Below are 27,238 nucleotides of genomic sequence, written 5' to 3'. Positions count from 1 at the left end.
CCCCTTTTATACTTTGATCCAAACTGTTTAGTTTTGGTGACTGTCGCTGAGATTTCCAAAAGAGGGCGAAGCTACAAATGCCAGTGCAACAGCTTATGGGCAGATTCAAAACAGGACTAATGTTATCTCTGTGCAAAATGAATAATGTCAAAAAATGGCTAAATTCTCACACTGTTGCCTCTTATAAATGTGATTTTTGCCTAATAGATCACCACCTTTAACATCAATTTTTTGTTTTTGCATGATCTTTCTATCCCATTAACCCAATAATAACCAAACAGTGATAAAACAATCATACTTATCCACAATGACAGCCGCTTTAAGGTCCTCCTGGACGTGATAGATGGACAATCCCCACAGTTTATGCAGCAGGAACTCGTAGTTAAACAGACACTCAGTGAGCAAAGGAATGATCTGCCCTGAGTGGATATAATGATATGGCAAACAGTGGAGTTTGCGCAAATTAAACACATAGCACCTTCTTCCTCTCTCCTTCCTGATCCAAGCCAACGGTTGAAAAACCTGGCTGTTCGGAGCACTCCCATTGAAATAATCAGCAAAGTCTGCATGGACAGCTTTTCTAGAGTCTTCTGTTGGTGCATACCGCTGTAATACAACACAACAAAACTCTGTGTGAGTCCAGCGTAAAACCCATGTGTCGTCACTTTCCACTTCTGTCATGTAATCCCTCAAACTGTACAAAAGTCCTGCCACAAATGCATAAGGCACAGGGGAATATTCAGAACCTGGAAGCGTCTGATGATGCAAACTCGCCATCTCGCGCTTCACATGACCATCGCATCCTAAAAGCACCAAAAGTTCCTCCTCAGCGATGCCAGAGCGGGACAGTGAAATGAGCAAAGCCAAACGTCGTACCAAACATGACCCATACTCTCGCTCTAAACTGACTAGGACGTTTATGAAAAGCTGATTTGGATCCTTAGGGATGTTGAGATTGTTTTCGGGTGTGAAGGAACTCCATTGTTTGCTCTCTGCATAGGCTAAATTGAGGTAGAGAGGAGAAGGGCAGGATAGGCAGGACTGGGATAAAAGCGTCCACTGGTTTTCTGTTAGCTGGCGTGAGTCTGAAGATAATCGTGATGCCAGTGCTGATGTGATCTCCTCATGGTGAAGAGCAGGTAAAGACAGGACAGAGACCTTAACCTGAGACTGAAAGAAAAAGAAGGATTCAAATTGAATATATATATATTCAATTTGAAATAATTTAAAAAAATAATAATTTACAGGGGGGCTAATCATTTTGACTTCACCTGTTTATCAAATTGTAATAATATTTCAGGTTTAAAATAAATGCAGCTTTGGTGAGCATCAGAGACTTTTAAATGGGAGAGTAAATCATCCCCCATTATTTGCTAATGCTTACCTGTAGAAAATGAGCACATTTAGAGTGTGTGCTGGCAGAAACAACAATGAAGACATGTGGCAGAAGAATATCACTGAGCCAGGAAAGGTCAGCTTCATGTTCCTCGCTCAGATTATCCAGACCATCCAGCAGCAGGGTCAAGGGCCGCTCCTCTGTCACCAAACCCAACAATGAGCACAGATCGCTGGACAACTCTGACAGAGACTGAGGGGGAAAAAAAACATAGACTGCATTTCATGGTGCAACACTATCTGTCAGACAGATAAACAATCTCTCAATATCGCATATCCAGAAGGGTGTAGAAGACCTTTATGAATATTTGATGTGTCTTTTAAAGTGTTTATGTACCTCAGATATCTCTGTTTGAAGGCTGTAGATGTTGGATAACTGAAGGCACAGAGTCTGGAGGAGCAATCGCACATTTCTGCTGTCAGATGTCAGACCCACAAAACAGGCCAGCACTTTGACATCCCTAAGAAAGAGTAAACCATGATTATTATTGTTACTTATAATATTAATATTGAGTTTTTTTAAATAAGGATTGAAACTGAGCAAATCCTCAAACACTAGAATGGTTATGTAAGCCTAAAACATTGTAAAGTTTGCGGTTAAAGTTGTTTTTGGTTAATCTTTTTATAATACTTTTTATTTGCCAAGTATTCTTTAAATGATTTAATAAAATTTCATTCATGCTGCCTTTTACGAACAAATGAAGCACCTTTGAGATTTCAATTTATCAAAGAATTAGCCACTAAACGGACAAAACGTAAAAAATACTTATGTTTTCTCGTGAGATTAGGCTGTATTTACAAAAAAATCTCACAGCGAAGCAATTTATAATAAGAATACATTTATCTTAAGCATTAAATAAGCATATTAAACTCTATAACATCAGAAAGATCCGACCCTTCTTATCTGAACATACAGCTCAACTCCTTGTACAAGCTCTTGTTCTCTCCAAACTGGATTACTGCAACTCTCTACTAGCTGGGCTTCCAGCTAACTCTATCAAGCCTCTTCAACTGCTCCAGAACGCAGCAGCACGAGTGGTTTTCAATGAACCTAAACGAGCACATGTCACTCCGCTGCTAGTCCGTTTGCACTGGCTGCCAGTTGCTGCTCGCATCAAATTCAAAGCTCTGATGTTTGCCTACAAAGTGACTTCGGGCCTTGCTCCTTATCTGCTCTCACTTCTGCAGATCTATGTGCCCTCCAGAAACTTGCCTTCTGTGAATGAACGTCGGCTCGTGGTTCCATCCCAAAGAGGGAAGAAATCACTTTCGCGAACGCTCACGCTCAATCTGCCAAGTTGGTGGAATGAACTCCCTAACTGCATCAGAACAGCAGAGTCACTCGCTACTTTCAAGAAACGACTAAAAACTCAACTATTTAGTCTCCACTTCACTTCCTAATCTGCAATTGCCTCTCTGAATATCACACTAACTGTACCCAATTTTTAAAAAAAAATAATAAAAATACTAATACTACTAATACTTTCCTTCTTAGACTTTACAGACCTGAAACTTGCCTATAGCACTTATTCATTGTTGCTCTTATAGTTGTGTAAATTGCTTCCGTGTCCTCATTTGTAAGTCGCTTTGGATAAAAGCGTCTGCTAAATGACTAAATGTAAATGTAAATGTAAACTGATTTCTGATGGATCATGTGACCATGTAGACAGAAATAAATAAAATGTATACACATATTTAAAAAATATATAAAAACCGCTATTTTACAATGTTATAATATTTAACAAAATTACAGTTTTTACTGTATTTTAATAAAATAAAGTTAGCCTTGTTGAGCTAACTAAACTGTTTTTTTTTTTCAAAATCATAATTAATTTAACCCAGGCTTATTATGGATACACACCCCTGTATACATTTTTGGAGAGTGCAAAACACGTCCTAGGAGGCATGTAGTTTTGCAGTTTTTGTTTTCACAAATCCACCACAGGTCACGGTGTTCACTTTTTCAGATCTCAATTTCCTCTCGTGAGTGCCATTCGTGCCTGCTCTTCTGACGTAAATAAACCAGAGGCTGCTGTGGACTGACTGACTGACTGACTAACCGACTGAAAGTGCACTAAAAAATCTTACTCAAGTAAAAGTACCATTACTTGCCCAAAAAATGTAGTGCAAGTAGATTAAAAGTATCTGTTGTAAATATTACTCAAAATATAGCCCTTTTAAAAGTACTCAAGTGTAGTGAGCATTACAGTGTGAAAGGATGATGCATTTACATGCAATTTGCACAGGGATGTGTAAACATAACATTCTGTAGTGCATTTAGTGATCTTCCTATGTTCGTTTCTTCCATTGTTTGTTTTGTCCTTTTTTTATTCATTCGTTCCCTCATTAATTTGTTCCTTAATTTGTTTCCTCATTCATTCGTTCCTTCATTCTTTTGTCCCTTCCTTCATTTGGTCTATTGTTTGTTCGTTTGTGTCTTCCATCCTTCGTTCCTTTATTAGTTTGTTTCTATGATTGCTTCTATCATTCGTTCAGTCCTTCCTTTGGTCCTTCTTTCCTTCTTTAGTTCGGTCGTTTCATCTATTCTTTGATTGGCCCTTTCTTCCATTCCTCATTCGTTCCATTTAGTGATTCTAGAAGATTTTTGACATCTTTTTAGACACTTTAATGCTTACAAGCGGTTAGCTGCATTTATAAAGCACCCATGTCTTGAGGTTCTTGATCCAATTTACTTCCTATGTAAGATTTGATTGGACAGGAATCACAAGACTGATTTTTCTACTTTAGCCAATCACCATAAAGAAAGAAAGAAATAAAGAAAAAAAGAAAGAAAGAAAGAAAGTAGTGACTGCAGGTTGAAGGAAAATAGTGGAGCAAAAGTACCAATACAGCACTAAAAATGTACTCAGTAAAAGTACACATTTTTGAAACTACTTGGTAAATTACAATTCCTAAGAAAAAACTATTCAGTTACAGTAATTGCAGTATTTGTAATTTGTTACTTTACACCACGATAATGTTTTCAATAGCATAGATTGACCAGCGCCCACCCACTTTCCTAAACCCAACCAATGGTGTTTTCAAAAGCACAGATTGACCGGCGCCCACCCATTTTTTAAACCCAACCGATAGTGTTTTCAAAAACCTAGATTGACCAGCGCCCACCCACTTTCCTAAACCCAACCGATAGTGTTTATAAAAGTCCAGATTGACCAGCGTCCATCCACTTTCCTAAACCCAACCAATTGTGTTTTGAAAAGCACAGATTGACCAGCGCCCACCCACTTTCCTTATCCCAACCAATAGTGTTTTCAAAAGCACAGATTGACTCGCCCACCTACTTCCCTAAACTTAACCGATAGTATTTTCAATAGCACAGATTGACCAGCGACCCACCCACAAATTGCAGCCATACAAACCTCTGGCTACGTAAATCACGCTCTCCAGAAATTTATACAGGGATACATATTTTTACAATGAGCCCCTGTTGATTAAATTTTATCAACTTCAATCTTTTGAATGGCAGTGTATTTTTAATAGTTTTGTTTGCCTACCCAGGTATCCAAGTAGGTATTAGCTGAGCCAATTTGGCAAGCGTCGTGCTTTTTCCAGACCCTGGTTCTCCAACTATCAGCAAAGCATTCAGGGACAATGATGATGCTTCAAGTGCACTTCTTACTTCTGTTAGAAAGTTCTGCCTGAACGCAAAGCCCTGTGCTCTAATGTGGAAAAAAAGAAAGAATATTTACACTGCCTAGCCAAAAAAAGGCACTGTTTGGATTTAAGCGAGCAAATACTTGAGAACGTCTATGGTTGGATGTTTATTGGAGTGATTAATATGTTCCTGCCTGTCTTACATTTGGCAGCAACTCTTTCAACTCTAACTGACCCATTGTGTAGCTTTTTACTCCTTCAGAAGATGTATCACCATTGGCATTTTCGAGGTTAGCAATAGCCATGTGTATCAGGCTCAAATGAACAGAAGGCTTTATTTTCACACACCTGAATTGACCACCATTTGACCTGAATGCTACTGAACGTCTTGAAATGTGCTGGAGTGATTTAGAGGGGTTTTCCTCAAGGTCATCTTAAGGCCAGGACACACCAAGCTGACAGTCAGCCTTCAGTATGTGTCTCAGTTTCCCATTGGAGAGTGTTTGCCTGATTCAGCATGAAAAATTAGCATTGGCTGTACTGTAAGTGAAAGAGAGTTCTCTGATTGGCTGTTCAGCTATGAATGCTTCAAGTGCACTTTTCACTTCCATCAAAAAGGCACTGTTTGTATTTAAGTGAGAAAATACTTGAGAAAGTCTATGGTTGTATCTTCAGTCTATGGTTGGATGTTCAGTCTATGGTTGGATGTTCAGTCTATGGTTGGCTATTCTATGATTCTATGATTGGCTGCTTGGCTACAAATCAGCAGGTGAGAACAAGAGGGAACACAAGAATTGCAACTAAATTACAGCTGCTTCTTTAAGCATTTGCAAAAAATGTAGATAATCAGGTTATCAGATATATTTGCACCAATGGCTCACTCTATACGTGAATGCTGCTTTGTTTATGGTTTGTATGCGTGCAGCACTAGTTCTGGTTTCCCTTTGTGGAATAAGAGTACAGACTAATGCCACTTAGCTAGTGTTGTCACGATATTGCAATTTTGGTACCAATCGGTACTGAAATTTTTAAATGTCCATTTCCCGCTGACATTTAATTAAATATGTTTCTAAACAGCGGCGAAGATCCGCTAATCTGTCTACGAGTTGACATATGAGTTATCCGCTGATGACCTGACTAATCTTCACAGTTTTAAAATGCTCCAGTGTCCGTGTATTGGCGTTTGCACTCAGTGAACAGAGGTGAAGAATGGTGAACTAATGACCTTCATGGCCAATCACAGTCATTTCTGTTGAACATGTGAACACAGTGGCAAATCAGCGCTGTTTAAGAATGTGCTCAACAGTACTTAAATGTTAGCAGGAAATTGACTCTTTTTTACGATTCAGTACCAATTAGTCCCGAAATTGCAGTATTGTGACAACACGACTGCCACCTACTGGTATGGAAAGATATCCCCTCTCACGCAGGCAGAAAATGTACCATCTTGTTTCATTCGGCTGTCATCTGTTTGGTGTGTTCATGAGCACTTTTTTGGTCCAGATGGAGCCGATGTGAGGAAACAAATCAGTTTTCATCAATGCTACAGAGTGTTTTCTGGGTTTTAAGGATTTTTTTTTAGCTTTGATCATAGTGTAAATTTGTCATGGCGTTGCTTTGATAAACTCTTGTCACCTTTTCTTGTAATGACAATGGGAGCAAACCTGCTATCTGATTCTGAGGCATCCAGTTTTGACTATCTAAAAATAGTCTTCAGTCTTTAATGGACTTCAGGTCTGTCACAGGTCAGCTACAGTGTGTGTGTAAAATGAAGCCTGCTTTCACAATCTGAACCCAGTGAATTTTGGCATTGTCATTCTCGAATGTGACCACTGGATACATCCTCCAACATGTTTAAGAAGCTACACTACAAAAAAAGGTGTTTTCTTACTTAAACATGTGAATTAGAAGCAAGACAAAAACTCAACATCTAGAAGCATTTTCTAGGCAAGCAAAACATATTATCTTGTTTCCAGAAATAATGCATCAAAATTTAGTTTTTCCATAAAACATGTAAAATAATCTGCCAATGAAGTAAACAAAATAATATTGTTTTTGCTTTGAAATAAGAACATTATACGTACCACATTTGGCAGATTATTTTGCTTATTTAAAAAAAAAACTTACTTAAATTTGACAAATATATAATTTCTGAAAACAAGACAATATTTTTGCTTGTCTACAAAATGCTTTTTGACTTGAGAATCTTTAGATATTTTGATTAGAAACAAGAAAAAGAACTCTAAGCAAGAGTTTATTTTTGCAGTGTAGGTTCTACAGTTAGAAAAACAATTGCTTGTCAAACAAAGCCAGAAACATTAATCCCTTGCAGATCTAGTTTGTTTACTTAAATCAAACAGTGACTCAGTTTTTTGGCCCAAGCAGTGCATGTTGCAATTCAAAACGAGTCAAACACAAAAGCCATTTCGCAATTCGTAACTCACAATGTTTTCCCAAATCTGACATGGCGCTGAATCTCTTCTTGAGTTTTGAGTCTGGAAACCTCTTTCCTCTGCATGTCGAAAGATCCTTTAGGCTGACGGACCTGCATGTGTCTGAAGCAACACTTTTGAGCATGGCCTGCCTGACGGACAGTGATAAAGTAAGATGACAGGAATAGAGGGATGATTGTGAGCTCTTACCTGTTGAGGGAAGCAGTGATAGTGCGCTGGAAGTGAGAGCAAAGGCGGTCCACATAAAACTGATGAGATCTGTTGTGTTTGGCACTCAGACCTTTCTTTCCCCAGCTGACGTTTGTCTCGCGGATGTTAGTGTGTCTCAACTACAAAATAATTGGCAAGATGATTACTGTACATATTAGATACAAGCCAGAATGATTATGGAGTGAGATGGATGGATGGATGGATGGATGGATGGATGGACGGACGGACGGACGAACAGACAGACAGACAGACACATACCTTGAGGTGAATGTTGCGTATGAAGCGCTGCTGAGCTTGATGAAAGGTTTGGTTGATTTCAGGTCTTCCTTTGTGCAGGTCTATAAACTGTGACGCATGTTCGTTCTTTAGGTTGTACAGAAGGTCAGTGATGATCCTCTTGTAACAGTGGCTGAACTCCTCCGGTGGCTGCTTCCCTCCAAGACCCTGTTCCACTTCCCGGTCCAGCACTAAAACATATGCAACAACTCCATTTGCATCTGTTTTCTTTCTTTTTTAGAGATTTGCTTTTGCTTTTATGATAAGTGGACAATATACTGACAGGAAGTGGAGTGGGAGACAGAGGGGGGGTGGGATCAGGAAATGTCCTTGGGACCGATCTTACTAAATGTCTGCGAGATATTAATATGTGGATGACCAGTAACTTTTTAAAGTTAAATCCCAGTAAAACTGAAGCCCTTCTTGTTGGCTCTAAATCTGTTCTTTCCAAAGCTCAATCCTTTACTCTAGCTATCAATAATTCTCCAGTAAATTTTACAACTCATGCTAAAAGTCTTGGTGTTATACTAGATGGTATGCTTTTGTTTAATTCACATATTAGTAATATTTCACAATCTGCCTTTTTTCACTTGCGTAACATTGCAAGACTTCGCCCTTCACCATCCCAACAAAGTACTGAAGTGCTTGTACATATGCTTTAGTTACATCAAGGATTGATTATTGCAATTCCCTCCTATCTGGTATCCCTCTTAACCAACTTCATAGATTACAGTTAATCCAGAACTCAGCAGCGAGGGTAGTCACCCGCTCGTGTGCTTCTGAACACAAAACTCCAATTCTCTTTCAGTTGCATTGGCTTCCTGTTCTTTATTGTGTACAATATAAAATTCTTTTATTAACATACAGAGCTCTTCACAACCTGGCACCCGATTACCTCTCTGATTTTCTTCACTGGTACACTCCTCGGCGCTCACTGAGATCTTCTGCAACTGAACTGTTATCAGTTCCAAATTTTAGGATGAAATCTTTTAGCTGCATAGCACCACAGTTATGGAATTCCCTGCCGTTAGATATTCGTCAGGTGGACTATCTCCAATTTTTAACATGTGTTGACTATCAGAGAGTAAAAACAACATTTTTTTTCTATTTTGGACAGTTAAAAATAGTGTTTGGGACATTTCATGTGCTGCAAAACAGTTGCGGGATGACACTGTATGTCTGTAACAAAACATAAAACATTCAAAGTATTTTACTGTAATTAGCCACTTAAGAGCTACAATCTGTTATCCACGTATGTGGCCACTAAAGTGGAGGTTGGAGGTTAATTTTAATTGTAGTAATTTTTTTTTTTAAAGTGTGCACTTTGCAGTTAATTCGTCATGCTTAATTAATCATAAAGGCTTCTCAACATCGTGTTTCTGCATGGAACAAAATGTAAACTGTGCACTAGTTTAAAGTTCTGCGCATATCACACTGTCCAGGCCTAGTTGAAAGAATGCTGCGAGCACACCGCAAGTCACGTGACAAGAACTGACCACTGAGCTTCATACTTTGTATAGAATATATACATTTCTACACCAAAGAGAAAAAAAATACAAAAGGAAACTACCAAACACTTTTATAGTAGTTGATCAATAGTGCCTTTCAAACAGAAATTCAGCAGCCTTTGACAACATTTGTTCTCTTTAAAAAGGAAATACTGAGCTAATTTGATGCTTAGATTTACATTAGACAAATTATATATATATATATATATATATATATATATATATATATATATATATATATATATATATATATATATAAATGTGTATATATATATGTATGTGTATATATGTGTGTGTGTGTGTGTGTGTGTGTGTGTGTGTGTGTGTGTGTGTGTGTGTATATATATATATATATATATATATATATATATATATATATATATATAAATACTGTATATGTCACATAACCAGCAATCTGTTCCTGAAAGATCGCTGGCATACTACACATGTCATTCATGAACTACATATCCCAGCATGCCTTTGCACAAACCAGTAACCATTAATCACACACAGCTGAATATCGTCATCATCAATTGTTTGGACTATTTATACACATTGCACACACCAGTCTAGGCGGAATCTTTGTTTGTCAGTACCTGTATGGTTTCAGTGAGTTTCGTCCTGTTTAGTTTTTCTAGTTATGTTTTGATGATTGTTTTCTAACTTTTTGTACTTTGATCATTGCTTTGTTTTTGCATTTTTGATGACCTTCATGATACCTGAGTTCTTGTTTTTTGACCTCATTTGTTCTTGCCTGCACGAATAATCTTTTTCATTAAAACTGCATTTGGATCCGACCTCTTGTCTTCGCTCCCTTGACATCCGGTGACAGTATATATATATATATATTTTATTTGTTTGTTTATTCATTCATTCATTTTCTTTTCCGCTTAGTCGCTTTAATAATGAACCGTCAACTTATCCAGCATATGTTTTACGCAGCGGATGCCCTTCCAGCTGCAACCCACCACTGGGAAACATCCGCACATACCCATTTACACACATACACACACTAGGGACAATTTAGCTTATTTAACTTCCCTATAGCGCATGTCTTTGGACTGTGTGGGAAACCGGAGCACCCGGAGGAAACCCACATGAACACGGAGAGAACATGCAAACTCCACACAGAAATGCCAACTGACCCAGCCAAGGCTCAAACCAGCGACCTTCTTGCTGTGAGACGATTATGCTACCCACTGCGCCACCATGACTCCCTTGTTTATTCATTGTTCTGTCATTTGTTTCCAGTGTAAAATGATTACTTATGTTTAAATGACAATTTTTTTTTGTTATTATTAGGTCTAAAGAGAAATTGACTATTGTTTGTTTTTAATATTATTTCGGGCCTTATTAATTGGTTCCTGAGCAGCAATAAGTAACACTTTAAAATATAAGGTGTTTTCATGTGATTTACTAAACTAGTGTTTTGAAATTAATGAATGCATAATAATCATGATAACCGTGAAACCATGATTATTCCTCAGACTATATCAAAATCTATAATCGTTGCATCCCTACTCCTGCAGCTACTGCACATGTGGATGGACTGGCGACTAGGCAATCTGCAATAATGTATATTTTCAAGGGTGTCTCACTATGTCAGCAAATCACATGCCTGTTCTCAGCAGACGGCAAGTGGCCTCTTCTCCGATGGCCTCCGGTCCAGATCGCCACAGCACGCTCCACAGCTTCACACAGGACGAGCGCCACGCCTTCCGTCCCAACTTCCTGCGGTGCCCATCCCGACTGAGGAAATCTGGGTAATTTGAACTAAGGTAAAATATAATTGATTTAATCAACAAGAACGTAAATGTACGCAAAGATAAGTTTTCATTGGTGGTCTCTTTGCCAGATGGTAAAGGTTTATACCGATAAAAACACATATTTAAAATATAAACAATACTCAAATGAAGTGAGCAAAGTTATTTAAAAACCAAACACAAAAGATCCAAATGCTAACTTTCTTAAAGAGATAGTTCACCCAAAAACTAAACTTCTGCCATCACTTACTCAACCTTTATTTGTTCCAAACCATTTATTTAATCATTTTCCTTCGGCTTAGTCCCTTATTTATCAGGAGTCGTCACAGCGGAATAACCCGCCAACTGTTCCTGCATATGTTTTATGCAGCGGATGCCCTTCCAGTACTGAGAAACATCCATACACTCTCTCATTTACACACACAAACTATGGCCATCTTAGTTTATTCAATTCACATGTCTTTGGACTGTGGAGGAAACTGAAGCACCTGAAGGAAACCCATGCAAACACAGGGAGAACATGCAAACTCCACACGGAAACACAATTGGCTCAGCCGAGACTCGAACCAGCGACCTCCTGGCTGTGAGATGACAATGCTGACCACTGAGCCATTATTTGAGAGGATATTTAGAAAAATGCTGAAAACTGGTTACCATTAACTTCCATACAGTGCAAAAAAAATAAGCTTCTCTTTCTTAGAGTTTTTGTCTTGTTTTTTTTCCAAATATCAAAAAATTTAAAAATTCAAGAACCATTTTCTAGACAAGTAAAAAATATAGTGTTGTTTTTAGAAATAATGCCAAAATTAAGTTAGTTTTTTCTTCCTTAAAAAGAGTAAAATAATCAAGTATTTGCTTTGAAATATGTTTTTGTTTTTTCACAATTTTTGCTTGATTTAAGAATTTTTAGATATTTGGACTGGAAACAAGACAAAAACTTTAAGAAAGAAAAGCATTTTTTGCAGTGTAGTATTTGTTTTTCGTATGAAAGTCAACAGATACCAGTTTTCACCGGAACATTCTTCAAAACATCTTCTTTTATGTTCAACAGAACAAAAAACTCAAACTGAACAAATTATGGTTGAGGAATTGATGACAAAATGTCATTTTTTGGGTGATCTATCTATCTCTTTTATTAATAAAAAAAAAGACAACTTCAAAATGTTTCACAGAAAATCATACAGATATGGAACAACATGGGGATTATTAAAGGATGAAAGAGTTAAAGCTTTAAGTGAACTTTGTCTATAGGAAGCCATAGGAAGTGTCTACAGTTACAAACACTAGTTAGGAATCCACGTATATTCATGCAAGAGTTCTAACAATGCTGGTTGTATTGTTTGCAGTAGAAATCACTGCTTCTATTCACTGCCATGGGAACCAAACAAGGAGAAACTGGATTTATTTAAAAAAAAAGAAAAGAAAAGAAAAGAAAAAGCTGAGTAACAACAATCACAAATAGTCCATTGTTTTAACTAGTTCAGCAAGTAGTTCCTGATTTAAAGGTATTAATACATAAAGATGAAACTGAGGGAAAGAAGACAGATAGTATTTTCAGATGTAACTCAATTCTACACGGTTAAAATATGTTTAACTAAATGTATTACAGTACAAAAATAGTGGACAACATGTATCATCCTTCAAAATGAAATTAAACATATAAAAAAGGTGGGTGACTACACGGTGGCTCAGTGGTTAGCACTGTCGTCTTACAGCAAGAAGGTCCCTTGTTCAAGTCCATGTTGTCTAGCGTGTCTAGATCGCTCGTTTTGGCTATGCTGGAAACTGGTTGTAATTTGTGTCCTTCTCGACGCAGAATGTGTTCCGCCGTAAACAATATTGACTTTTCGATGTAGTGATGATGTCGATATTCTATCAGTAAGGAAAATTAATGAAGGATATTTGGTGAATATTCTGGCTAATGAGAGGAGGTCGCTACAGCACGTCTATCCCCCCGGCCTGCATTACTTGACTCTTTATTGGTGATTCTTAATATTAAATTTAATAGTAAGCTTGGCAAGCAATGTTGGAGAATTTGATTCAAACAGAATGCCTGAGCATACTGACCGAGAGGCGTTTCAAAGATGGCCACAGAGTGAAATCACTTGCCTTAAGGGACTTTGTTTAAAAAGAACTGAGTCAACACAATTCTTTCGTTTTTTAGGGGTGGGCAACTTAGTTGTTTTATGTTCAGTCAACTTAAATTTGTAAAAACGGTTAACTTAATTGATTTGTGTTGGGACAACATGAAGGAATTGTGTGGAACCCAGCATTTTTTACCATGTAGGGATAGCTTACTTAAAAAAAGAAAAACTCACCTGACAGGAAGTAAGCGGTAAACAGCAGGAACTGTGTTTGTGTCCAGCTTATACCAGGTCTGTAAAAGAGTAAGCTCTTGATCATAATCCATCCAGCTCGGAGCCAGTGGAGTCTCTTCTCTATCTGACACTGAACTGCTGGACACAGAGTTCTCACTCAGGACGGCTGAACTCTCCGAAAGCTCCTTCTCCTCTGATAAATTGGTTTCCCTTTCCAGCACAAAACTCCTGTTGTGGTCAGCTTGAACAATACAGGACTGCGACTCCACCGCCATGTCTGACTGTCTCCTGTAGAGTTTCTTCTTGTTTTTCTCCATTAGTTTTAGAACTGCTTCAAAATCTGCTTGGGGAATAGTATTTGGCAGCGAGAGTATTTCATGCTTCTGTCCAGTGAACACCTTGCAAGAAAAGGAAGACTTTAAATATTGAAATTATATACTCAAGTCACCACTCCAATAAACCACATGGAATTAATCCTACAAAAAAGTTTGGTCCCTCAGTGTGCTGACATCGTCTGAGTGTCTCTATGTGCATCTCTGCCAGATCATGACGGTCTGAATCAGGATCTCCGACTCCAGCCCGCAAGTCAATCATCTTGAAATCATATCCTCTCTGCTTACAGTGGAGATACAGTCGCGGATACACACTCTCCATTAGTGCACCACGCTCGGGAATTGTATCTGTACACACAATTGTAGAGCAAAATTGTATTTTTGTATAAATTATTATTTGAGTTTGAATATATTTATTATAAATTCAAATCATATGTGTGTGTGTGTGTGTGTGTGTGTGTGTGTGTGTGTGTGTGTGTATGTGTGTGTGTGTGTGTGTGTGTGTGTGTGTGTGTGTATATATTTTTCTTCTGGAGAAAGTCTTACTTTTTACTTACTTGGCTGTTATAAAAGCCGGTTTAAAAAAATAAAATAAATAAAATAAAATAAAATAAAAAAATTTGTTCAATTGTCTACAGAACAAACTACTGTTGTCCAATGTCTTGGCTTATTAGCATAAATTGCCTAATTAACCTAGTTAAGTAGTTAAATTGCACTTTAAGCTGATTACTCTAGCAAAACATCTAGGAAATTATTTGTACAATATTTTAATAATAAATTTTATAATATATTACAAAACTGTTTAGTTATACAAAACTAGTAAAACTATTGTTTAAAAATGTGTTGAAAAAACTTCTCTCTGTTATACAGCACTTGAAAAATATTTTAAAATTAAACTAAAATTTCACACAGGAGCTAATAATTTTGCCTTCAACTGTATTTCGGAAATATGTGACATTCATAAATTGTTTTTCATGAATTCATATTGCATAAAGTAACCATCAATTTTATTTTTATATTATCAATCTAAATCTATGTTATATAAATATGCTTTAAAAACGTTTTACTCTGGTTTAACTTTAAAGGGACAGAGCAGTCACCCCAAAACAGGAAGTAGGAAATTCTAGGTTGTTCACTAATTTTAATCTCCATTATATGTATAATCAGATCATGTGACACTAAAAACTGCTTCAAATTAGGGCTGCACAATATTGGAAAAGTCTGACAATGTGATATATTGTCTCGCATGGTTCAGGATTGGTAGAGCTACGCATCGATGAATTGGCTCTTCAGTGTTTGAACTCTCAGTAATGATTAAATCACACTGAACTGAGCTAAACTGAACTGAACTGAACTTAAACACTAAAACCTGAACCACACTATTCCAGTTACTATGACCATTTATGTGAAGCTTCTTTGACACAATCAAAATTGTAAAAGCGCTATACAAATAAAGCTGAATTGAATTGAATTGAATTGAATTGAATATATTGTGTTGCTGTGATATATATTGTGATATGAATACAATTTCAGCAGATGGCTTGAACAGCTCTCTTTGTGGAGAAAAAAAAAGTATTTAGATTGGTTGGGTTGATTTTGTTAGGGTGTGAATTATGTATAACAAATTTAATTGATAAGAATAATTACAATAGAGCAAAGAAAAAAGTAAAATAAACAGTTCTTTATCGTTTTCCGGAGAGTCAAACAGTATTCAGATAAAGAAATGTAATAATGTAATGTAAAATAATACTATAGTCTTCATTGTATTAATAAATCAGTAAATTTTCTCTTCATTAAAGTTACAAATGTTTATTAGTATTGTGCTCAAATACTTTACACATGCTTAAAATGCCTTTAAAACACATGCAAATGATAAAGTTTCACTCTGTTATGGTTATACTGTCACAATCCCCAGCGATCTAATCCTGGCAGATCGCTAAAAAACTACAAATCCATCATTACAAGGACTACAGATCCAGTCATGCACCACACACTCACACCTGTTCCATTTAGGGTAAAGCTGCGGTCACACTAGACATTTCTCCCCATAGACTTTTGTTCATATGCAAGCGAAAGCTTCAGACCGGAAACAAAAGCTCGAGCAACAAGTTTCGCAGTTTGCTGCTATGTAAAGTTCAAAGCTTGGTGAACTCTGACCTGCGCAATAGCATCACTTGACTGCGTGAGACCAATGGAGGATCAAAATGTGACCTCTCTGGACAGAAATTTAAAACATGGTTCAATCGTTTTTATATGTCTAATTATTTTGTTTAATCCCGCCCCTTTTCTCAGCGCCGTACTACAGAATTTTGCATGCTCGAGTGTTACCAAAGCTTTAGGGTGCAGATTACTAACACACACAGCTAAAGATGTTCAGAACTGATGACATGGATTTTAAAAGCAGCACAAATATACACACTAGTCTTGTTTAACTGTGTGACATTATGATAAATTTTCGTTGCCTTGCCGTGTTAGACCATTACTTTGTTGTTTTGTTTATTTACGTTGTCTGCTGCCTGCCTTTTGACCATTTGCCTGTTTATTGACCATGACTCTGGATTGCCCATATACATTTGTTTGTTCCTGTGTTGACCATTGCTTGCTTGACCATTCTTATAAATAATCCTGCATTTGGATCCGCACTCCGTTGTCCAGCGTCCCGATACACAGTACATATACTTTGCAATGACTCCACAAATCCCATGTATTCTCAATTGTTGATCGACTATAATCCCAATTTAACATTGCATATCCTGCAATGTGTCGATTGCAGACTCACACATTGTGATATCGATGTTGAAACGATATATCGTGCAGCCCTACTTCAAATGAAAAAAACACATTACCTTTGTATCCACCACAAAGATAGATCATAAATCTCCTCTGTTTATAATTCACGTCGTCATCATTTTGAGTGTCTAGGAAGGAATGATGTTGCTGTTTTGTGTCTCTTTCATGTGATCTCTGTTTGTTTTTAGCATCAGCATCTCTGAACGGGCCCTCAGACAGAGAGCCCTGGCCCTCAGGAGCCTCATCCGTACATGAAGATGCATTTTGAAGAAACACTAGTTCTGCTTTCTTTTCTTCTTCCTCCTCATCCTCCTCTTTCTTCTCTAGAGGCACAATGCTCTGCGGGAGGTGAGGAGTGTTCGATGAAACCTGCTCCTTTAAAACCGCACAAAGAGAACATCTATAGTACGTAAGATCACATCATGGCTGCACAATCTACTAACCAATCTACTAACCTTGAATAAAGCTGTTTTTGTTTTCTGAAACACTACAGCTTTGTCCTCAAGTGATGAATTCAGAGTGAACGAGTGGCGCTGATGCAAACGATACTGGACAGAGAACAGGTCACATGATCAAATTTAATAATCGATTGAAATCATTGTGTGAATTATTTACTTTTCATGGAATTTCTTACACTCAGGTGATCGTTAATTCAAGATTTTGGTAGCACTTTACAATAAGGTTGTATTAGTTAATGTATTTACTTACATGAACAAACAATGAACAGTATATTTATTACAGTATGTGTTTATGAGAGTGAATGAAAATACAGTTGTTCATTGTTAGTTCATATTAACTCATGGTGCATTAACTAACGTTAACGATTGTGAATTTGGATGTTAAAAATACATAAAAGTTGAGCTATCAGTAATAAGTGCTGTACAAGTATTTAGTTAATTTTAGTAAATACTTTACATTAACTAGCATTGAATGAAACCTTCATGTAACGTGTGACCGAGATTTTATATGCATTTTTCTTAATAATATTTATTTTTTGTTGTTGTTGTTGTTGCTGGTGTTCTGTCTTATTATTTTGAATGTTCAAATACTAATAAATTATTTTCCTTCAGTTAAATTCAGGTATTTTCTATCATTTTATAATTTTCTATTATATTAATTATATTAATTATATTATTAATATATTATATAAATTATATTAATTTCAATAATACTTTATTTTGTTCATCTTTATTTGTAAAGTGTGTACACACAAACACAAACAAACATGTAAATGTACGTTTTTCCATATTGTTCCTAATATTTATGCATTGTTTTTTTTAAACATTTGATAATTTCATGTTTTAAAAAGTTGTCTTTTAGTAGTTATATTTATATTTATATATTTAAGTGTCTTTATATAATGACCTTTTGTTATCTTAATAGTTACAAACCAATATACATGGATTAAGCCTGATAATCCTAAGCATCTGAAATGGAGAGCTGTCATTAATTATCTGACTTCAGGATTAGACTTAACTGGAACTCGAACTTTCCACACTTACTTTAAGGTGAGCTGTGATTTCCAGCTCCGTTTCCACACTCACTCTGGACAAAGGAACGACCTGGTGGCCAAAAGTGGATTTCTATCCCATAAATAAAGAGAACCGCACAACATATTACTACAGCTTGCAAATATGTTTATAATGAAAACTGCGCTGAAATGAAAACTGAAATGTCACTGATGAGAAGATGACGATGTTTACTGTATGACGAACGAAATGGCCTTAAACACCCAGCAGGCACAGGATGCCAATATTAACATGACGTCAGATTGACGTTGTACCCCAATGTCGTGGGGATGTTGCATTTTGTTTGGAAATGAAAATCGTCAGAACTCACCATCAGGCTGATGTCAATGTCCAAGTTGCAACCTAAAATCAACTATACATCAACGTATAATCATGTTACAGCTTGACGTTGTGTGGACGTTACCACTTTGACGTCTATCAGATGTTGGATTTTGGTTGCCATAACTGACAAATAAATGTCAGTATTTAACGTCAATATGATGTTGTTTTAAGATGTTGGCTCGACGTTGGATTTTGGTCACTTTCTAACACATCCTAAAATCAACCAACTATCAACGTCAATATTAGACATCAAAATAACGTTGTCCTTAGACGCTGGCTAGACATTGAATTTTGGTCACCTGACATCACAAACTAAATCTAATCTAATATTTACGCCCTATTATGTTGTGTGCCTGCTGGACAATAACTAAAGGCAAAACAAAAAGTTTTGTTTACTCACATCCACAAATTACATATAAATGCATCAGCTTTTTACAGCGAAATACTCACTACTCTCGAGTACTTTTGAAAGATCTACTTTATACTCGAAGTATGAGTAATATTTACAACAGATACTTTTACCCTACTTTCTCTAGATTTTTAGGCAAGTAATAGCTCTTTTACTTATGTATGATTTGTCAGTACTCTTTCCACCACATTAACTAAATAATTAACATTACTTAATAAATGCTTTCGTCGTTGTCATAACATTGACTTTATTCTTATGTTAACAAATAAAAGGCCTATAAATAATCACAAAATTTTTAATGTCGTAGGCCAGATTAACATTTGGAAAAACAAATTATTTACGTATTAAGTCTGCATGCAATTGGTGCTGAGATGAACAAACCACTGATATAACAATCTAAATTTCTTAAAAGACAGATAAATCTTTTAAATAAGAAATAAGTATTCACAGTATTGTGAAGGGCCCTTAAAACACTATTTTAATGTAATGGAAATTCATTTTTAGATGAACTGTAGTGGAAACTTACAGCAGAAACAGCGGAGCACCTGACGCACGTACAGAATGGGCCTTATTAGGATTTGACCTTGCAAGCAGTATAAACTAGATAGAACGGTGAACACACTTTGCTTCAGTGTCTCATTCTGTAGAAACTGTAGTCAAAATGGGCATTATTAGGATTTGACCTTGTAAGCAGTAAAAACCAGATAAAAGGGTGAACACACTTGACTTCAGTGTCTCACTCTGCAGAAACTGTTGTTGCTGTATGACTGTGACCTTCTCTGCAAAGAATAAAACTTTGAAAAGACATCCCGGGTAAGACTTTGTTTCTTGACCAAAGAGAGCGCCTCTTTAAAGAAAATTGCCACTACAATTAATAATACCGATATTGTGCATTTTCATTATCACAAAATCTTTGAATACCATCAAATTATTGAATATCATCCTATCTATCAGTAATCTGACTCTGCACCTTCTTCCGGATGGCTTTATCTTGGAGGCCGTGCTCCTTCAGAGCCTGAGAGGAGAAGAAAAGCTCCTGCAGCCTCTGTGCTGTGCTCTGGATGTTGCTTTGTTGATCCTAAAGAAGCAAAAGTCATGCATCTTAAATGAGATGAGCAGTAAAGTGTGCTGCTCAAACAGCTCCCGTAACACAAGAAGCCGACTTAGCAAAACTAAATTAACAGATTGAGTTACAGCTCATGCAGAGCCTTCCACTGCCAAACAAAGAAACTGTCACAAACGCGAGGAGATTTCATAATAATAATATTCATTAAAAAAGAGCAATCATTAAACAATGAAAATGCCTACCGGTGCCAGCTTTGTGGTAATCCCGTTGGGAATGGGAGGAAGGTTAACAACTTCATTGTCCTGTTCAGTTGAAACACATAGTGATATATAAATATATATATACGAATGAACTTTATTTTTTTTTAAATAAAACTCCTTTAATGGGTCTTAAAGATAAAATGTTAATTCTGTCATGTTTTACTTGCCAGGTTTTTGGTTCTGTTAAAGACAAAGGAAGATTTTCTCTGAGAAGGTTGGAAACATGGCAACCATTGACTTGTTTTTCCTATACTATGGATGTCAGTGATTACCGGTTTCCAACATTCTTGAAATATTTTGTTTGGTGTTCAACAGAATAATAATAATAATAACAAAAACTCAAACTGGTTTGGAATCAATGAAGGATGAATAACTAATGACAAAATTGACATTTTTGGTTGAATATAATGTTAAAAGGGATAGTTCAGCCCCCAAAATAAAAGTTTTCAAGTAAAAGGATTAAATAATATCTTATTAAGTTGGTGATTAATCTGTAATTAAGTTAAAAATGATCTTTAAATTGTTTTTACTTCATAAAACTCCCTTATTTTTTGTCAGGAGTAATTGGTATTAATCTAGATTGGTCTGTATGAAATATTTTGATTCTATATTGCTTTATATGAAAGATATAAAAAAAATTAAGGTTTCTTTAACTGATTAAAAAAGTTAATTAATAGTAAATTATCATTATTGGCGGTGTGTTGTTTTTTTTAAAGATGTTTATCCATTTAAGTTCAAACATTTCTTTACAAAAAAAAACTGTAATAGTATTGAGAAATTCATTGCACACTCTAAAAATTGCTGGAATGTTGTAACGTAATTCTTTTGGATGTTTGCTTATTTTTAATTGTCATTGTGTCAGAACTTGCTGATGTGCTGTGTGAGTGCACAGACAATTTCCCCTTGAGGGACAATAAATTATACAAACAAACAGACATTGTAAAATAATAGATAAATGAATAATAATGCAAATAGATTTAAATGTGTTTATCCAATAAACAAATAAATAAATAAACATACTGTGCTATGTAGAATAAAAAAAAGAAATGAGCCAATTACTAAGGAAATATAGCTACTATTTAAAGTAAAGTGAATTTAAATTAATTTGTGTGAAATCTGTCTTTAAATGCATGTGTTACAAGTAACCCTCTGTCTGTTACAGCTTGCCCCCCAGGTAGGGTAAATAGTGACATTTTTACTACTGGTACTTTAGGCAGTACTGCACAGAAACCGTAGGTCCAGTGATCACACAACCAGTGCTCATTTTTAGGAGAGGCTTGTGTGTTATTGGTACAAAAAAAAAAAAAAAAAAAAAATATATATATATATATATATATATATATATATATATATATATATATATATATATATATATATATATATGTGTGTGTGTGTGTGTGTGTGTATGATTTGTCTATGTCTAACCCCATTACTTTGTTCATTATTTGGTCAAAACCAAAGTGTTTACTTTGTGCCCCACTTTCCCCTACACTCGTCCTGTCATTTGATAAAGTTGACCGTCGGGTTTTACCCAATGTTCATATTAGACCCAACATGTTACAACAACCCAGCATTATAGAGTGATGCGAATATATTGAACTAAAAATACAAACTTACCGATTTCTGCTTATTTCTTTTCGGCACAACTCCGTTTCTGTAATATTTCCACATGACATTAAAGAGTCCAGTCAGTAGTTTTCTGCTCTGAACTTTATTTTTAAAAGAACGGGAAATACATTGGATCCATGTCGCAGGGTTTAATATGTATAAGACGTAACTTGACTTGTATATCTTCTGATATATTATCTATCCCGATCCAGGAGCGTCTGAGCTGCAGGTTTTCTCTGAGTGGAAGATGAAGCAGTGCTGTGCATCAGTCAGTAAGGCACAGTCACCGCTAGATGGCGACCTGTCTGTGTTTTGGTTTTTATCTGCCATGGGAACGTCATTTACATCACGGTGAATTTCTAAGTGCTGCCAATCTTTCTCCCTTTTTATTTTAAATTTTCCATAATGGCATATTTTATCGTTTCTATTTTTTGTTTTGTTTTACTTTTTCTATGATATTTATATATTTTTATTTTATTTAGTAATTTTATATCATAGGGTCTTTATCACAAGTCATGCCCGTAATATATTTATTAAATAATTAATAAAAAAAAAAAAAAAAAAATATATATATATATATATATATATATATATATATATATTGTATTAAAGTGTAATTTCAAATAACTCTGAGTATCATAACTAAACTCTTATAATATTAAATAAAAAGTAATACCTTTTTAACTTTAATTTTTACAATGCAAATCCAATTAGATTCTCTTTATTTAGTAAACAAAGCAAGTCTTTCATATAATATATCTACTAAACGACAGAAAATATTACTGTACAAACTGTATTGTAAATTGATATGAATACTTTCATATTAAGTCAATAATATTATTGTAAATAATTTAAAAACTGAATGAATATAGATTTACACACATTTACACAAGTAAATAAACAGAATCAATGATGGCATTGCATAGGACAAAAACCAGAACAAAAGTAGAAATGTGAACATAAGTCAATCTCCCTTCAGATACACCTCACCTTTATCAGACAAAGTCAAGATTGACCTGGGAGCAACATACCCATTATAGATTTAGAAAAAAAAGTCTAATGGAAATGTATAGAAAAATGCATTATGACTAAATATTTTGACAACTTGGTTAGCTTCTATTATATATAAAACTTGACATTAACTTTTTCTCACCACCCACTGATCATTTTCACAAGACAAAATTGTGTTGTTGCATTTTATATACTTAAATTTGACTTTCGCATGCTAAAAGTACTTGCGTACGAGACATTTTACTTGATTTGAGTGCCAATATTATGATATAGATATCTGCTGTAGTCAACCTGAAACCTACAGTAGTTTGATATAAAACCAAAGCAAAATCCATTCTTGTCTGAGGACATTTTTATTAAGCAAATATAGTATATTTATAGTAAAATATATAGTATATTCTGCTGGTGTTAAATATACAGAATAATAATAAGTGCAGTTATGTAACAACCATAACATTACCATTATGTCTTAGGACATCTTTGATTAACTTTTATTACCTACACCAAATGTTGACTAATGAAGGTACATTTTACCAACTATTTATTTGTTACACTACTTTATTGTCAAACCATATTGCATACAAATGCATTCAGCAGACTTATATGACAGTGTATTGCTGTAGAGGACAAATAAAACACGAGACAGGTGTTTAGAAAGAGTATAGTTTATTTTGTTTGACCTGCAAACTTATCTAAACAAGATAAACTTTCAGAAAACAGAAAACATTATAATGCGCGCACTCATGAATATAACCCGCGGTTGTCTTCAATAGCCCTTCTTTGCTCAACAGCTCTGCTGAAAAACAAAGCAAAACATTACAACAGCCAGACATACAGTTAAAACATTACAGTTACCATGGTTTCTATTTTAAACTATAGTGACTATAGTTTGAAACTATAGTTTAAAATAAACGATGCTCCCACCCACCATAACCCTCGCAGCGGGGTCCCACTACCGGCCTCCCGTGTTTCCCTGAGGGTCTTCACGACTTGTATTGATCCCTGCCTAGGGTTCACAAGCCGCATCGCCCCAGGGAGTGCACGAGCTAACCGAGTCCGTGCCAGTGTTCACTGGAATGTTGCTCGGCGGCACATTTTAAGCAACAAACACGTAATATTATTCGCCATATTGCGTTTATATACGCAAACCGCAAGGAACAGACGGCCCGAATGAAACTTCACGAAGCAGACTTCGTGAGATTGGCGTGGCTCCACTCGTACCGTCAGGTATTGAACTCACCTTGGTCAGGTACAAACAGCAACACCGAGCGAACTGACAACACTGAGAGAGAACCGACGAGCTTTATAGGAATGCAGATGCAAATGTTTATGATGCGACGTCATTGCTGAGTGTATGATTCTCGTTGTCATGGTGATCGCTGAAGAGAGCACATCTCATTGGAGGACACAGGCTCGGGAATTTCCGTCACAGAGAGTCGTGTAGGCTGTGGACAAAAATTAACTATACATATTTACATTTTGGTGCTGTGTAATATTTTGGGATGCAGTAGAATATGGAGACAGATGAATATAATTAAAGACAGATGCGGGACATTAGAACATTACTGACGGACAAACTCCTAGTGGTGGCAAGCTTATTATCCAAGATCGCCATCTAGCGGCCACATAACCTAAAAGCATGTTTCTTGCTACTAACCATCCCCCACGGCCAAAAGGTCCAGCATTTGTTCTTTTAATTATTTTATATAATTTAATATTATATATTTATAATGCAGTTAATATAATGCATTTATATTCAATATATATAATCCCATCACATCTGTGTTTATGAGGCTTTTTGCTCACTTCATTCGTTTTATTCTGATCAGATATCCGATCACTCAAACCACTTCAGAAAGTAATCTGGGATACATTTTAGATGAAACTGGACAGGTCTAATCATTTTTTAGACAAAATTAATAAAAATAAATTAAATTATGACCTGGAGAAAATGACCTGTGCATGAATGACCTGTGCATGAAACACCTGCATGTGCGCTTTTACAGCCAAAACTCTATTAAAAACATGTTTACTATAAGCATAAAACATGTTCTAACTCTTCAGGCCTGTGGCCAGGGGGGTTTGGAAGGCCCACCCTCACTGACAAAGGTCCAGAATTTGTCTCATACATGAGCTCATTTGTCCTATTTTGACTGCTATGCCATCATAAATAATAAAAATAATCCATCGAAAAAGGCTTTAAGACGTAATCCTTTGTCGGCTGTTGCTTCGGTGGGGCTATAATCTGATGTAAGAGAAGTCTTTTTTTACAACTATATTGTTTATATAAAAAGAGAAAACATTTTACAGGTAACTTTATTCTAAATCTTGGACCTTATTTCTGAAATAAAAATGAGCAATAAAAAGATGTGAAGCACCAGAATATATAATATAATTTGAACATATTTTGGCTGTTGTTGATTTCCAGGAATTTTCAAATGTGCTTTTTTTTTTTTTTTTAACAAAGAGACTAGAAAACTCTGAAGAATTCATCATAATTGTTTTATTATTATTATTATTATTATGATTATCATTATTATTATTATTATTATTATTATTATTATTATTATTATTATTTTTTTTTAATTATTAATTTTTTATTGAAATGGCCATATTGTGACTAAGGACAGTTGAATGTGCTGGCCAGTTTTTTTTTTTTTTTAGTAAATGATAGTAGGCTACAGTTTTGTTTTACTTTAAAACTTTAACAGATTGCTATTTTTCCTAATAATTATATGATGTAATAAGTTTGTATTTTAAAAATTACTCTTGTTTAAATTTTTTTTAATTGCAATTTTTAGGAAATATTTTAGTACATCATAAAGTCTGGTTATGATGACATCTGACTAGTTAATCCAGCAAAAAAATAAAATAAAATAATAAATTGCAGTACATCTCATAGTTAACTAGAAACTGAGGTGTATAACTGCAAAAAGGTAAATTTTATAAGAAAAAAAGAACCACCCCTTTCATCAGGCTGGCTACGGGCCTGCAAGTGCCTTTGATGTCCCAAGATTGAATCCGTCCTTTATAAACATATTGCGAAATAATGAAATTCTGATCTATTAATATAATTGGTTAAACCTTTACACACATGTAGGTATAATCTATTTCCTATTTATTTATTTGCTTGTTAACTTATTTTCCTATTTATTTATTTGCTAGTTATTTATTTATTTGCTTGTTTCTTTATTTAATTGCTTATTTGTTTATTTATTTGCTTATAGTTATTTAGTTGTTTGCTTATTTATTATCCTATTTATTTGCTTGTTTCTCAATTTATTTGCTTATTTGCTTGTTTACTTATTTATTAGCTTGTTGATTTATTTATTTTATTTGATTTAGTATTTGATTTAGGTTTACATTTCAATTTGGGCTTATTCAAACCTTTTTTTATGATTTCCTGCTTTTTCAAATGTTGGGTTTTCTCCTTTATAATGTTAAATGTTTTCAAAAATTTATTTCAATAGTTGTTACACATTTACCCATTGTGCCTTTAATTTAATTTCTTAAATTCACTTATTTGTGTTTAAATGTTAGTTTTTTTAGTGTTTCTTAAATTGTCTTTAATATAAATCATTTTATAAAACTTTTATTAATTTATTTTTTATTTTAATTTATTTCTGTCATTTTTTTAAACATATATTTTAGTTTCGTTTTCTCTTTCTGTGCTGTACTCAATCTCCCACGATGCACCGCGGCAGTGTTTTGATGTCGCACAATCATGGCGGCGCTGTCAGGCGGCTCCTCAGAGACATGCCCGCTCAAAAGCACTTTTAACCGCCTAAAATCCAACACAGTCGGATCGCCGAGAGCCCGAACCCGCTCCGAGCCGCTGTACGTGATCTCTCTGGACCGCTACGGCAAAGACTTGGACTTCAGCATCCGCTTTCCGGACAGCATCTCCATGTCAGAGAGCCTGTTTGACGCCACTCTCACGGACGGAGACTGTAAGATCCGCGTATCTCTGGATCCCGCTATAAACAAGCTCATCAGCAGGAATAAACTGCACTGCGGCTCCGTCGTCCGGAATGTGGAGTTCAGCCGCGGTGATGCAGACGCTGGAGACGGAGAGAGTTTCCACGTCTGCGGGCTGGAGGTGGACCGACTCTACGGCGGGGATGCTGCTCTCCGGGCGCTCTCATCCGTCAATGTGAGGACCATTCCCTGGATGTTTGGGGAGCCGCGAGCAGGACCGCTCAGAGCTCGCAGGACCTCCTATCTGCCGCTGTGGAACAACCATGACTTCTGTGGAGATATGTGGCGCGACACGCCGCCCTCTGAGCCCGACGCGGAGGACTCTGAAGAGGAGATAGACGGTGTGTGTCTGTGGTACTTTGCTTTCTAGTCAGAATTTGTGTGGAGTCACTCTTA

General features: G+C 35.8%; 2 protein-coding genes across 8 annotated transcripts in view; one reads left to right on the top strand and one right to left on the bottom strand.

Moving 5' to 3' along the window:
- Positions 1–22,183, bottom strand: part of si:ch211-212k18.6 — a 49,598-nt gene extending 27,415 nt beyond the window's left edge. For 2 of the 6 annotated variants that reach the window (XR_015495502.1, XM_087260813.1), the window contains exons 1-16: positions 21,863–22,183; positions 20,228–20,287; positions 19,890–19,997; positions 18,163–18,243; positions 17,116–17,208; positions 16,717–17,035; positions 14,019–14,218; positions 13,539–13,936; positions 11,076–11,230; positions 7,932–8,140; positions 7,653–7,792; positions 7,455–7,565; positions 4,911–5,075; positions 1,733–1,856; positions 1,385–1,588; positions 299–1,170 (exon numbers count right to left, since the gene is read on the bottom strand). Coding sequence is in view for 4 of the 6 variants with exons in the window: in XM_087260813.1 (XP_087116939.1) it covers positions 299–1,170; positions 1,385–1,588; positions 1,733–1,856; positions 4,911–5,075; positions 7,455–7,565; positions 7,653–7,792; positions 7,932–8,140; positions 11,076–11,230; positions 13,539–13,936; positions 14,019–14,218; positions 16,717–17,035; positions 17,116–17,208; positions 18,163–18,243; positions 19,890–19,997; positions 20,228–20,287; positions 21,863–21,916 (3,293 nt within the window). In the remaining 2 variants the exon portion in view is untranslated. The remainder of the gene's footprint in view (positions 1–298; positions 1,171–1,384; positions 1,589–1,732; positions 1,857–4,910; positions 5,076–7,454; positions 7,566–7,652; positions 7,793–7,931; positions 8,141–11,075; positions 11,231–13,538; positions 13,937–14,018; positions 14,219–16,716; positions 17,036–17,115; positions 17,209–18,162; positions 18,244–19,889; positions 19,998–20,227; positions 20,288–21,862) is intronic. The other 4 variants (XR_015495503.1, XM_087260814.1, XM_087260815.1 and 1 more) reach the window with 4 other exon arrangements.
- A 4,391-nt stretch (positions 22,184–26,574) lies between these two features.
- si:ch73-71d17.2 overlaps positions 26,575–27,238 on the top strand; it is a 29,179-nt gene continuing 28,515 nt past the window's right edge. For both annotated transcript variants that reach the window (XM_087260827.1, XM_087260828.1), the window contains exon 1: positions 26,575–27,183. In XM_087260827.1, coding sequence (XP_087116953.1) covers positions 26,589–27,183 — 595 coding nt within the window. In that variant the 5' untranslated portion in view covers positions 26,575–26,588. The remainder of the gene's footprint in view (positions 27,184–27,238) is intronic.

This window comes from Danio rerio, chromosome 7 (assembly GCF_052040795.2).
Source record: "Danio rerio strain M-AB ecotype USA chromosome 7, GRCz13ab, whole genome shotgun sequence".
Lineage (NCBI taxonomy): Eukaryota > Metazoa > Chordata > Actinopteri > Cypriniformes > Danionidae > Danio > Danio rerio.
The sequence above is the reverse complement of the archived record's forward strand: the minus strand, read 5'-3'. Positions and strand labels throughout refer to the sequence as shown.